This window comes from Hylobates moloch, unplaced genomic scaffold (genome assembly GCF_009828535.3).
Source record: "Hylobates moloch isolate HMO894 unplaced genomic scaffold, HMol_V3 SCAFFOLD_10, whole genome shotgun sequence".
In the NCBI taxonomy this organism is placed as follows: domain Eukaryota; kingdom Metazoa; phylum Chordata; class Mammalia; order Primates; family Hylobatidae; genus Hylobates; species Hylobates moloch.
The window spans coordinates 81,350,097-81,362,517 of record NW_026652285.1 but is presented as its reverse complement, the minus strand read 5'-3'; the positions used below and the strand labels follow the sequence as shown (position 1 = coordinate 81,362,517).

The window sequence follows — 12,421 nt, the reverse complement described above, 5'->3', positions numbered from 1 at the left end:
GTAACCTATAAATTAGCAACAACCAGAACCTGCCTACCACTCCTAGAGCTGGAGGGACAAAGGGAAGTGGCAGTGTTCTAGCACCCAGGAGCTAAGTTAGCAGGAAGACAGTCTAGAGGGAGCTGGAGCCACAGAGAACTCACGGCTGCTTTTGGAAACATCACCGGAGGCATGAAGAAATGAAGGAGAAATACCCTGACTTGTCTCCTGTATTCACCCTCCAGTCCATGTCCGTGCCTCCCATTGGCCAAACCTATGTAAAAGCCAGAGGACAGGGAGCCTGAGAAGTGAAGTTTACTGTAAACAGAGTAAGTCACAGGGGAGCAGAGAAAGGATCTGAGAGCACTCAGGAAAGTGGTGGACACGTGAAGATGGCATCACAAGTTCATGGGGCAAGGGTGAATGATTCTTTGGGTGATCTTGGAACAATTGGCTCTCCATTTCAGAAAAAGTTAGGACTTTACTTCACGATATACACATAAACTCCTGATGAGTTCATAATCCAAATGTGAAAAATAAAAGCTGGAAGTTCACTCTCATGCCAACATGGAGCTCAGGCAAGTCCCCTCCCCAGTTAGCATGTATTGCCAACTCCAGGCCTTAGCACATGCAGTGCCCTCTGCCCAGACCGCCCTATGCAGTCCCTCCCCCAGACACTGCCGTCATCCTTCAAGAGCCAGGACCTGCTTCAAGCATCACTACCCCAGGAAGTATTCCTTGTTGATTCCAGTTGGGTTGGTCACCCCTATCCCATGTATCAAGATAGCAGTGAGCTCCTTGAAGGCTGATATAGTTTGGCTGTGTCCTCGCCCAAATCTCGTCTCGAAATGTAGCTCCCACAATCCCCAAGTGTTGTGGAAAGGAACCTGGTGGGAGATAATTGAATCGGGGGCAGTTCCCCCCATACTGTTCTTGTGGTAGTGAATAAGTCTCATGAGATTCGATGGTTTTATAAGGGTTTCCCCTTTCACTTGGCTCTGATTCTCTCCTGTCTACCGCCATGTGAGATGTACCTTTCACCTTCCACTATGATTGTGAGGCCTCTCCAGCCACGTGGAACTGTGAATTTATCAAACCTTTTTCTTTTGTAAATTGCCCAGTCTCGGGTATGTCTTTATCAGCAGTGTGAAAATGGACTAATACAGGGCAAAGATAACATCTCATTTGTCTTTATCCTTGTGCATGGCACAGTACCAGGCACAAGAGCTGGCCTTCAAATATGTACCAAATGCACTGATATTTCATTTTGTTCTCCATCTAACCAGTATTAGTTGAGCACCTGCTATGTGCTTAGTACTTTTCTTAGCACAGTGGAGGACACAAAAACATGTGATGTGACAGTCTCTGTTCCTACAGAGTTAACTGTATGGCTGGGAGGACAAGATACATACACAAGGATGTCTTAGCCGGGGGGTTCTGAGGAGAACTTGGATTTTCCTGATGAGTGCACTTGCTGCCTTAAATAGAAGCCAAGACAGATGGGAAGAGGCAGCAGATGGGCAGCACTTGAGGCAGCAAGCAGAGAGGCAGGAGTCTGGACTGTGTCCCAGGATCAGGCAGGTACCTGCTGTGTGACCTGGTCACCTCCCTCCCCATAGCGAGCCCCCATCCCCCCATATGCAAAATGAGGAGGTTGGACTACTACAGCAATGGTTCTCAGCCCTGGCCACACATTGGATTTAGAGATAGATTATGATGTAATTAGTCTGGGAAAGGGCGTGGGGATTGATACTTTTCAAAACCTCTCCTTGTGATATTTTTATCAGCTTTATTAAGATACACATCAATTGTACAACTTAATGTTTTTTAGTATTTTCACCAAGTTGTGCAACCATCACTGCAATATAATTTTAGAACATTTTCATCACCCCTAGAAGAAAATCCATGCCAATTAGCAGTCACTCCCTCTTCCCCCTGCCCGCCATCCTGCCTAGTCCTAGGTGGCCAGTAATCCACTTTCTATCTCTATGGATTTGCCTATTCTAGATGTTTTATATAAATGGAATCATATGATACTTGTCCTTTTTGTGTCTGGCTTCTGTCATGTAGTATATCATGTTTTCAAAGTTTATCCATGTCATGGCCTGCTCAATATTTCATTCCCTTTTGTGGCTGAATAATGTTCTTTTGTATGGATAGACCATGTTCTGTCTATCCATTCATCAGTTGATGGATATTTGAGGTGTTTCTACCTGTTGGCTCTTATGAATAATGCTGCTATGAACATTCACATGTAAGTTTTTGCATGGACCTGTTTTCATTTCTCTTGGGCATATACTAGAATTGGGCTCGCTCAGTCATATGGTAACTATCGTTCAACTCTTTGAGGAACTGCCAAGCTGTTTTTCAAACTGGCTGCACTATTTTGCATTCTCTCCAGCAATGTATAGGAGTTTCCCCTGGTTTATTTTATTTTATTTTATTTTATTTTATTTTATTTTTGAGATAGAGGCGCCTTCTGTCACCCAGGCTGGAGTGCAGTGACACAATCTCGGCTCACTGCAACCTCCACCTCCTGGGTTCAAGTAATTCTCGTGCTTCAGCCTCCAGAGTAGCTGGGATTACAGGTGCCCACCACCACACCTGGCTAATTTTTGTATTTTTAGTAGAGACGGGGCTTCGCCATGTTGGCCAAGCTGGTCTCAAACTCCTGACCTCAAGTGATCCACCCGCCTCGGCCTCCCAAAGTGCTGGGATTACACTGTGCCCAGCCTCCCCCTAGGGATTTTAATATTTATCCAGGTTTTCAAACCACCAAACTGGATGATATCTGAGGGGCTCCATTTCTAAAATTCTGTGATTTCTTATCCAGGATTAGATCCCCAGGGCTCCCCTGAAAAGCCCATGTCACTCAGAGCTGGGCTGAGCTGTAGAGTCTGTGATTGGCTTGTTGGAGCATTGATCACTCAGCCTTGTTGTTGAGGAAAAGCCACGCCCAGCACTGGTCACAATTCTGGTGGTGGATTCCGGAGGATACCATTATGCAATATGCAACGATTCTTTTTTTTTTTTTTTTTTTTGAGACAGGGTCTCACTCCATTGCCTAAGCTGGAGAACAGTGGCTCGATCTTGGATCACACTGCAGCCTGGACCTCCCAGGCTCAAGCAATTCTCCATCTAAGCCTCCTGAGTAGCTAGGACCACAGCATGTGCCACCAGGCTGGGTTAATTTTTTGTTGTTGTTTTTGTGGAAATGGGATCACCCCATGTTGCCCGGTGTCGAACTCCTAGGCCCAAGCAATCCTCCTGCCTTGGCCTCCCAAAGTGCCGGAAGTACAGGTGTGAGCCATTGTGCCCGGCCCAGCATGCAACAATTTTGACTGAGCACCACGTGTTTTGTTGTCTGGCAGTCCAGGGTCAGGGAGAGGAGAGGCTCTGGTTGGGGGTACATATGGGATTAGGCAGGGCTGGAAAAGCCCCTGTAACCTCACTTCTTCTGCAAGCAATAAAGTCTCTTATGGCTAGGCCCCAGTAGGAATACTAGCTTTTCTGGAGTTGGAGGCCAAATGGGAACTGGGTCTTCCTCTGAGAAAAGGGAAGAGAAGAAATGAGATCAGGGTCAGTTCTCAGTCTGCATTTACTAACAGGGCGCATTACTCCCTTTCACTAAGCCCCAGTGTCTAAGGGGGCACCAGCAGCTTCCTTGCAGGAAAACTGAAAATTAACCATTAAAGTGCCTAGCACAGTGCTAGGCACATAGCAGCCCCTTCTTCCACACTAGGTTTCTTTTCAACTGCCAGCTGATGAAGGCAGAGACTGAAGCCTACATCTGTCCTCTGTCACCCACCCTGAAAACCAGGATGTGGGACCTCCTTTCCAGAATGTCAGGAGTCTCATAAACCTCAGTCTCTGGTGATGGTGAGTGTGCAGCAGGCCTCATCTCCTGGGCCTTAGCCAAGGTCCCTGAGTACTGCTGGACCTTCTAGGGTGGGCTTGACCTCTGAGGTCTCTATGAAGAGGGAAGACGCGCAACCTAGCGAATGTGATTTACATTGAAGTCTGTGAGTGGCATCTCCAGGAGTTCTGCAGGGCACTATCCATGAAGCCATGAGCAACCCCACAAAACTTCTCCATGTTAGAATCTTCAGGATGATCCCCCAGGCGTGTGAGCTGAGAAAGCACCCAAGTCATTCTTCTGCTTGCTTAGGAACCTTTGCTCTGCGAAAGACCTTTAACCTGAGCAGATTCAGGCAGCTTCAGGCAGCTTCTCTGACCCTCATCTATTTATCTTTTCATTTGTTTCTTTCTCTGCCTCTCTCCAAAGTAGCTATAAGATGAAGGTCACACATGCATATTTTATTTGCCATGTTATGAAATGCACTTTCTCACTCCCTGCATATATATCTTTTTACTGTTTAACTCCTTACTCTGGGTTTCCTTGAAATAAAAAAGTTTTAAATACCACTCACTTTTAACTTGGAAAGACAAATGCATGATACCACTGTGCTCTTCCAAGTCCATGGCAGACATCAATAATCAATCACCGCACTCTTTCCCCCTGAGTTGGGCACAACCTCAGACTCCTTCTGAATCTTGCACTCCAAGCAGAGAGTGAAAATCAATTGGAGTTGGCATGACAGATGATATCTATTTGCCATCCCTCAGGAACTCTTACTCAAAGCTTTCCAACTCCACCTCCAGCCCTGAATATACGCCAGATCTCTGCTACAAGACATCTTTCCCTTCGGGTGTTCATTCTCACACTCTTTGTTACCCATGTGATGGTCTATCATAATTTTCTCTGCTCAAAGCAGCCCTCATTTGCCACCTCCCTTTTTCTATTAATGACATGCCATTTGCCTGGTCCTCTAGGCTTAAAAAAATTGGAGTTTTCTGACCCTTCTGTATCTCCATGTTCTCCCTTTCTCAAATCCAGCTAGTATCCCTATCTTTTCCTTTTGATGTTTCTCTGATTTGTGCCTCTCACCTAGACAATGATGGTGTTAGACCTTTAATAGGCTGGCAGCAGCAAGGAAGAAGGGCAGGGTGGAAGACGATCCCCTCAGTTGGGAAGCCCTCTCCAGGCCTTCCAAGCAAAGGGGAATTTTCTCTGTTCTGAGCTCCCAGTCTCTGCAGCTCCTTAGGACAGATATTATTTTCACCATATTTGCAAGACAGGAAAAATAATATTAACAGGCTTTGGGGTCCACAGACCTATTGTCAAATCCCAGCTGCACAACCTCATTAATCCATCCTTCCTTTCATTCTTCCTTCCTCCCCCTCGCTCCCCTCCCTTCTTCCTTCCACCAAATATTTATGGAACACCTACTATATAACAGGTAAAGGTCTCCATGTTTTTAAAAGGGAATCTTTTCTGTAAAATAGCTAGCACAGTATCTGAGACATACGGCAAGTACTGGATAAATAGTTGGGGGAAAGGATGATTCTCAGATCCCGAAATTTGCCCAGAAATCACTTAACTCAACTCACGTTACACTTGAGGGAGTGGAGGCTCAGAGTGACTGCCCAAGCTTCTCCTGCAAAGTAGGGGCAGAACTAAGACTTGAGCCCAGGTTTTTCCACTCCAACTCAGGGCACTTTTTGCTACCTCCATGGGGCATGAAGAGGGTGGATACTCTGGTTATGTTTCAGGTTGGTGAGGCGAGGAGGGATCGTGATTCCCAGAAACCAAAACCGTGCCTTCTTCCACATTCTTACACACACGCACACACAAACATATGCTCACACACACCAACACACGCGCATGCACACACACATGCACACACACAGAACTGTCCTTGAGCAAAGTCTCCAGGAGGCATCCAAGATGGGTCAGAGATGCAGCTCATGGGGCAATGTAGGGGACAAATAGTGCCATTTCTTCTGGACTGTCTCCTGCATCTGCAACACAGTCTTCAATGACACCTCCTCCCAATGTCCCCAAGTGACAGGTCTGCAAGCCCTGCTTACACAGCTTCAAAATATCCCAGAAGGCAGTTCACCTCACTCCATCCACCAGGTTAGTCTAGATTCCACCCTGCGGCAGTCTCCTAACAGAGAGATACTGTAGTCTCTCCCCAACCAGTCTCCTCCACACAGCACTCAAAACAAACTCTCCAAAATGAAACTCCCTTGCTTAAGCCATTTCCTTGATAACCAGGCACTCTAAGCCCTTCATAACTAGCCCCAGCCTGTCTTAGTCTCCCTTCCTGCTACTTCCCTCCTCACTTCTCCAGACATCCTGCTCTTTCAACCACCATTCCTTTGCTCATACTATTCCTTAAGCCTGGAACAGCTGTTTCTGCCTTTTCCACTGAAAAGAAATTCTACACACAAAAAACAATGACAAAATAACACACCTCCTCTGATTTCAGGCATATGGGTTATTAATTGGAAAAACTCAACTACTTCAAGCAATAAATAAATAAATAAAGGCATTTACTGGAGCTTATAATTGAAAAGTTCAGTGGTAATGCCAGCTTCAGGTGTGGCTGGAACCAGGAGCTAAAATGATACCATTAAGTTTCTTCTCTCTCTTACTATCTCTAACCTCTGCTCATCTTGTCTTTCTTTGTGCATTGGCCTCAGTCTCACAGGGACTACTTCTCTGTGTCCAAAAAAGACGTTCACAAAGAGCCCTAACTTCCATCATCCTTACAGCCAGAGCCAGCTTACCCATTACACACAGTAGGCACACAATACTTAGACTCACAATACTTCCAGGGGCCCACAAAAAGATTTTAAAGATTTTTTAAAATAAGAAAAAAATGGATTTTCAGTTGAAGAAAATGTTTTGATATATGTTATTAACATATTTACTTTTATGCAGTTGTGAAATTTAATTTTTAGTTAATTTTTATAGAAAATGGACAAAGGTGACTGGGCACGGTGGCTCACGCCTGTAATCTCAGCACTTTGGGAGGCTGAGGCGGGTGGATCACGAGGTCAGGGGATCGAGACCATCCTGGCTAACACGGTGAAACCCCATCTCTATTAAAAACACAAAAAAATAGCCAGGCGTGGTGGCGGGTGCCTGTAGTCCCAGCTACTCAGGAGGCTGAAGCAGGAGAATGGTGTGAACCCGGGAGGCGGAGTTTGCAGTGAGCTGAGATCGTGCCACTGCACTCTAGCCTGGGTGACAGAGCAAGACTCCTTCTCAAAAAAAGGAAAGAAAATGGACAAAGACAAAAGTGCTTGTGGCACAAAAAGGCACAATAAAGCCCTGCTTGCCTGTCACAAAGAAACAGCCTTCCTTTCAGTTTTCATGTGTTAAATCTTAGGAAAAACTCTGATTGTCCCTAACTGGATCACATTCCAGAACACTCTCATTAGAAGGATGCAGGACTCTGATTCGCCAGGCTCAAGTCTCAGGCCCACCCCTGAGGAGGAAATGTCAATCCCATACAAACACAAGGAATGGGGTTTCCTATAAGAAAGAAGATTATGTTTCAAGAATTGTCCAGGAAAACCTAACTGTCTTCCCCCAAATGCTCTTTCCCTTACAAACACCTTCCCCCAGGAGAACTGATTGCTTCCACTTCTGCATTTTCTTAGCAGTTTGTTCTGGTATGATTGTAAGTGACTGAATCACAGAGCTTCCTACTCTGGAGTGTGAGTTCCTTGAAGACAGAGCGAAAGAGTGGGCAGTAGAGATCTGAACCATGGGAATGAGCAGAAAAAGGGCTTAGCCCTGCCGGGGAGTAGGAGGAAGGGATCTTTATCTGGGTCTTAAAGGCTGGAAGTCTTCCTGGAAGAAGGGGTATTTTCACTGGGTTGACAGATGAGGAAGGACTCCAGGAAGCACCAAGAAGTGAGAGGCATCGGGATGGGAAGGAGTTGGGGTGGGAAGTAGAAGGACGTAGCAGGAGATGAAGCTGAAAAGAGAAGGGACCAAGATTGGGGGCGGGTGGAGGTGCTTGCTGTCAGTGCCACATAAAGGACTGTGGCTTTTATCCTTCAAGCCAGGGCTCTTCACCTGGGTCCATAGAGAGGCTCTAGAGGGCCTGATATTGTGTGTAGAATGTTGTTTGTTGATGCAGGGAAGGTTCGTGGTATTCACCAGATTTTCAAAGGGGATTCTGTCTTAAAGTGGTTAAGAAATTGTTAGTATTAGGCTGGGTGCGGTGGTTCATGCCTGTAATCCCAGCACTTTCGGAGGCCGAGGGGGGCAGATCACTTGAGGTCAGGAGTTCGAAACCAGCCTGGCCAACATGGTGAAACCCCGTCTCTACTAAAAATACAAAAATTTTTAGCCAGGCATAGTGGTGTGCACCTGTAATCCCAGCTACTCAGGAGGCTGAGGCATGAGAACTGCTTGAGCCCGGGAGGTGGAGGTTGCAGTGAGCTGAGATAGCACCACTGTATTCCAGCCTGGGCAACAGAGTGAGACACTGCCAAAAAAAAAAAAAAAAAAAAAAAAAAAAGAATTATTAGTATTAGAGATATATTCAAGCTCCTTGAAGAAGGAGAGCATGGTGTGGAATGTAATTAGAATAGCACTCTGGCAATTACTCTGTGGAGGATGGACTAAAGGAACGAGCAGAGACGGGGAGAGCTGGCAGGAATCTGTTACAAGAGTCTGGGTGGGAGATGACACAGCCTTCAAATGGGGCAATCCTAGTTGTTTTTTTTTTTTTTTAAAAAAAAGGAGGTGGTCCACTGGAATTAAAAGACGTTGTAAGCTGGGCACAGTGGCTTACACCTGTAATCCCAGCATTTTGGGAAGCCCAGGAGGGTGGACCACTTGAGCCCAGGAGTTTGACACCAGCCTGGGCAACATAGCGAGATCCTGTCTCTACAAAAAATTTTAGGCCGGGCGCGGTGGCTCACGCCTGTAATCCCAGCACTTTGGGAGGCCGAGGCGGGCGGATCATGAGGTCAGGAGATCGAGACCACGATGAAACCCTGTCTCTACTAAAAATACAAAAAATTAGCCGGGCGTGGTGGCAGGCGCCTGTAGTCCCAGCTACTCAGAGAGGCTGAGGCAGGAGAATGGTGTGAACCCGGGAGGCGGAGCTTGCAGTGAGCCGAGATTGCGCCACTGCACTCCAGCCTGGGCGATAGAGCGAGACTCCGTCTCAAAAAAAAAAAAAAAAATATTTTAACAGTTAGCCAGGCATGGTGTCATATCCCTGTGGTCCCAGCTGCCTGGGAGGCTGAGGTGGGAGAATCGCTTGAGCCTGGGAGCTTGAGGCCACAGTGAGCTGTGTTTGCACCACTGCACTCCAGCCTGGGCAACACAGCGAGACCCTGTCTCAAGAAAAAGATGTGGTAGCCGTGATGTTAACTGGAGCTTTCTGCATGTTCTGGGTGACAGAGAGGAAGAGAAAGTGACCCCAGGACTTCTAGTTTGCATTATGATCTTGTCATAGAATTATTTACAAATGATTTTTTATTATTGTTTTTACCTCTTCCTCTCATTTAGAGAATTCCTTTAAAAAAAGAAATAAATGTGATTTCATTTAATTTCAAATACTTCTGTAAGTTACAAGATTTAAAGTCTCTGATATATACAAACTTCTACTTGGCTCTTTTTCTTAAGTATAACATTACCATTATATATACTTTATAATAACTATGGATCTATTTTTTGAATTTATTTCTTTCAGTGTTTAATGCCTAGAAAACGTCTTTGAAAGTACACAGAGGGCTTGCGGGTCGTTTTGCTTTTCTAAATCCTGACTGTGTCACCCTCCACAGCTACCCGCTCCCTTCCCCAGTGCTCAGCAGCTCGGACCGGTTGCCTTTTGGCATTGAGGAGAATGGGGGCACGCCGTTCCTCACCGCAGCTTCAGGAAGGCATCACCACCAGCACCAGCACCAGCATCAGCACCAGCACCACTCAAACTACAGCCTCTCACTGACCCTGGAGAACAAAGAGGGTCCTCTGAGGTCCCCAAACTCCAGCAGCAAGTCCCTTACAAGTGAGTAGCGGTGGAGGGGGCAAGGCAGGAAAAGGGGGAGCAATGCTGCAGGGCACGAGACTTCCCTAGATTCTTAAGACAGACCCTTGCAGTGCAGCACACAATGGTGGTCATGTTATGCTGGGCTACCAGTTTTGGGCCAGAGTAGACAAGAGCATTATGCATTTGAGTAGAAGCACTTTAGGGATTATGGCTTACCAATAAACTCTAATTTCATTACAGGATCACAGTTCTCCACCTCCTTTCTTTTTTTTTTTTTTTTTTTTTTTGAGACGGAGTCTGGAGTCTGGCTCTGTCACCCAGGCTGGAGTGCAGTGGCACAATCTCGGCTCACTGCAACCTCCCCCTCCCAGGTTCAAGCAATTATCCTGCCTCAGCCTCCCGAGTAGCTGAGATTATAGGCTTGTGCCACCACACCCAGCTAATTTTTGTATTTTTAGTAGAGACGGGGTTTCACTATGTTGGCCAGGCTGATCTCAAACTCCTGACCTCAGGTGACCCACCCACCTCGGCCTCCCAAAGTGCTGGGATTACAGGCATGAGCCACCGCGCACGGTCAAGAAGTGAAGGCTTTTGAAAAGTGATTAAGTCGTAAGAGTTCCACTCTTATGAATAGGTTAGTGCCTTACAAAAGAGCTGGAGGAAAAAAATCCCAAAGTGCTGGGATTACAGGCATGAGCCATGGTGCCCGGCCGCCACCTCCTTTCTTAACAGTTCTCTGCCTCTGCAGTACCCAGCACTGGCTTGAGCAATGGAAAAGAGAAAGAGGAGAGGGGAGTGATGGCTGGACTTTCTACTTTCTTCATCATAGAAAAACTCATTCTATCCCATTTTTGACATTCATTCCACTTGGGAGAGCAAAGTGGTGTCAGGTGGATCCAATCTGTCCACTGTTATGGGTCCCAGAAAGAGGAGTTACAAAAATAGAGAGTGAGCAATTTGAAATTTTATTATTTTATTTTATGACAGGGTCTTGCCATGTTGCCCAGGATGGTCTTGAACTCTTGGGCTTAAGCAACACTCCTGCTTCAGCCTCCCAAAGTTCTGGGATTATAGGCATGAGCCACCATACCCAGCCCAGAAATATTGTTAGCAATATGACAGAATGAGTTTATATCTTTTAAATCTAATAAAAATATGGGCTTTGATTCTGCATGTCCGTTATTTTATTTTTCTAGAAACTCACTTTTATTATATGTTACCAGAGAATTCATCTTTGGTAGACTGGGGGAAAGAACCTGTTGTTTATCAAATGTGGTTTGAAAAGTACTGAAGGCTGGACGCAGTGGCACGTGCCTATAATCTCAGCTACTCAGGAGGTTGAGGCAGGAGAATCGCTTGAAACTTGGAGGCAGAGGTTGTAATTATGCTTGTAATCCCAGCACTTTGGGAGGCCGAGATGGGTGGATCATCCGAGGTCAGGAGTTCGAGACCAACCTGGCCAACATGGTGAAACCCTGTCTCTACTGAAAATACGTAAATTAGCTGGGCATGGTGTCGTGCACCTGTAATCCTGGCTACTTGGGAGGCCGAGGCACGAGAATCACTTGAACTTTGGAGGTGAAGGTTGCAGTGAGCCGAGATGGTGCCACTGCACTCCAGCCTGGGTGGCAGAGTGAGACTCTGTCTCAAAAAAGAAAAGAAAAGAAAAGTACTAAAGTGGAGGCTTCAATTCTAGCTCTTACCCTTGAACTGAGTTCCCTCTTTGATCTTCTATTTTCTCATCCATGAAATAGGGTAGAGGGTATTGAGATGATGACCAAGGAACCTTTCAGCTCTGATATTGTGTGAGTCTGTGAGCTGGTGAGACGGGATGGGCCATCCAACCTTCACCTTGGGGCCACAGGGAACAACTCTGTGTCAGCTGAGCTGGAAATGGAAACTCGACACCCACTTGGTATTAAAGAATCAGAACTCTGTCCCTCATCACTATCCACACTGCCCATGCCCTAGTCCCTGCCTCATCTTTGTATATCTAAATAACCATAACAGCCTCCTAAGGGGTACCAGCTCCAGGACAATCTCCAAATAGTAGCTGCCGAAGTCATAGTTCTCACCACATAACTCTGACCACATGCCATAAGACCTTTCATTAGCTCTTCACTGTCTGGGATAAAGTCCTCACTTCTGAGCAGGGCCATACACAGACCTTGCATATCCTGACCCCTGCCAAGGTCTTCATTCTTCCCTCCACTCCTCACCATACTCTAGCTACACAGAACTACTCTCTTCTCACAAAATACTCTACTGGGTCTCAACTCTGTCCTTTGCACCTGCTGTTGCCTTTGCCTGGAATACTTTTCCCCACCTTGTTGAACTCCTACACATCCCTTAGCAGCCCATTCAAATATTCGCTTGTCAGTGAAATGTTCCGTAACACCCATCCTCGATTCCGTCTTGCTCCTTTAGCAATTAAATAAACCTTTTCTCAGTCTTCTTCAGAATATCTCCACATGTGTCTGTCATCTCCATTAGATTAAAACTGTGTCTCATTCACCTCTTTCTTTCAGCTCCCAGATCCCAATTGCTAATGATACTTGGCACAAGTTTTAATATGT

At 46.1% G+C, this 12,421-nt stretch overlaps 1 protein-coding gene across 7 annotated transcripts in view; it reads left to right on the top strand.

The window, feature by feature from the left end:
- The window catches only part of EPB41L4B (erythrocyte membrane protein band 4.1 like 4B), a 147,687-nt gene that overhangs the window by 93,483 nt on the left and 41,783 nt on the right, over nucleotides 1–12,421 (top strand). For all 7 annotated transcript variants that reach the window (XM_032164822.2, XM_058445454.1, XM_032164821.2 and 4 more), the window contains one exon: nucleotides 9,640–9,863. In XM_032164822.2, coding sequence (XP_032020713.1) covers nucleotides 9,640–9,863 — 224 coding nt within the window. The remainder of the gene's footprint in view (nucleotides 1–9,639; nucleotides 9,864–12,421) is intronic.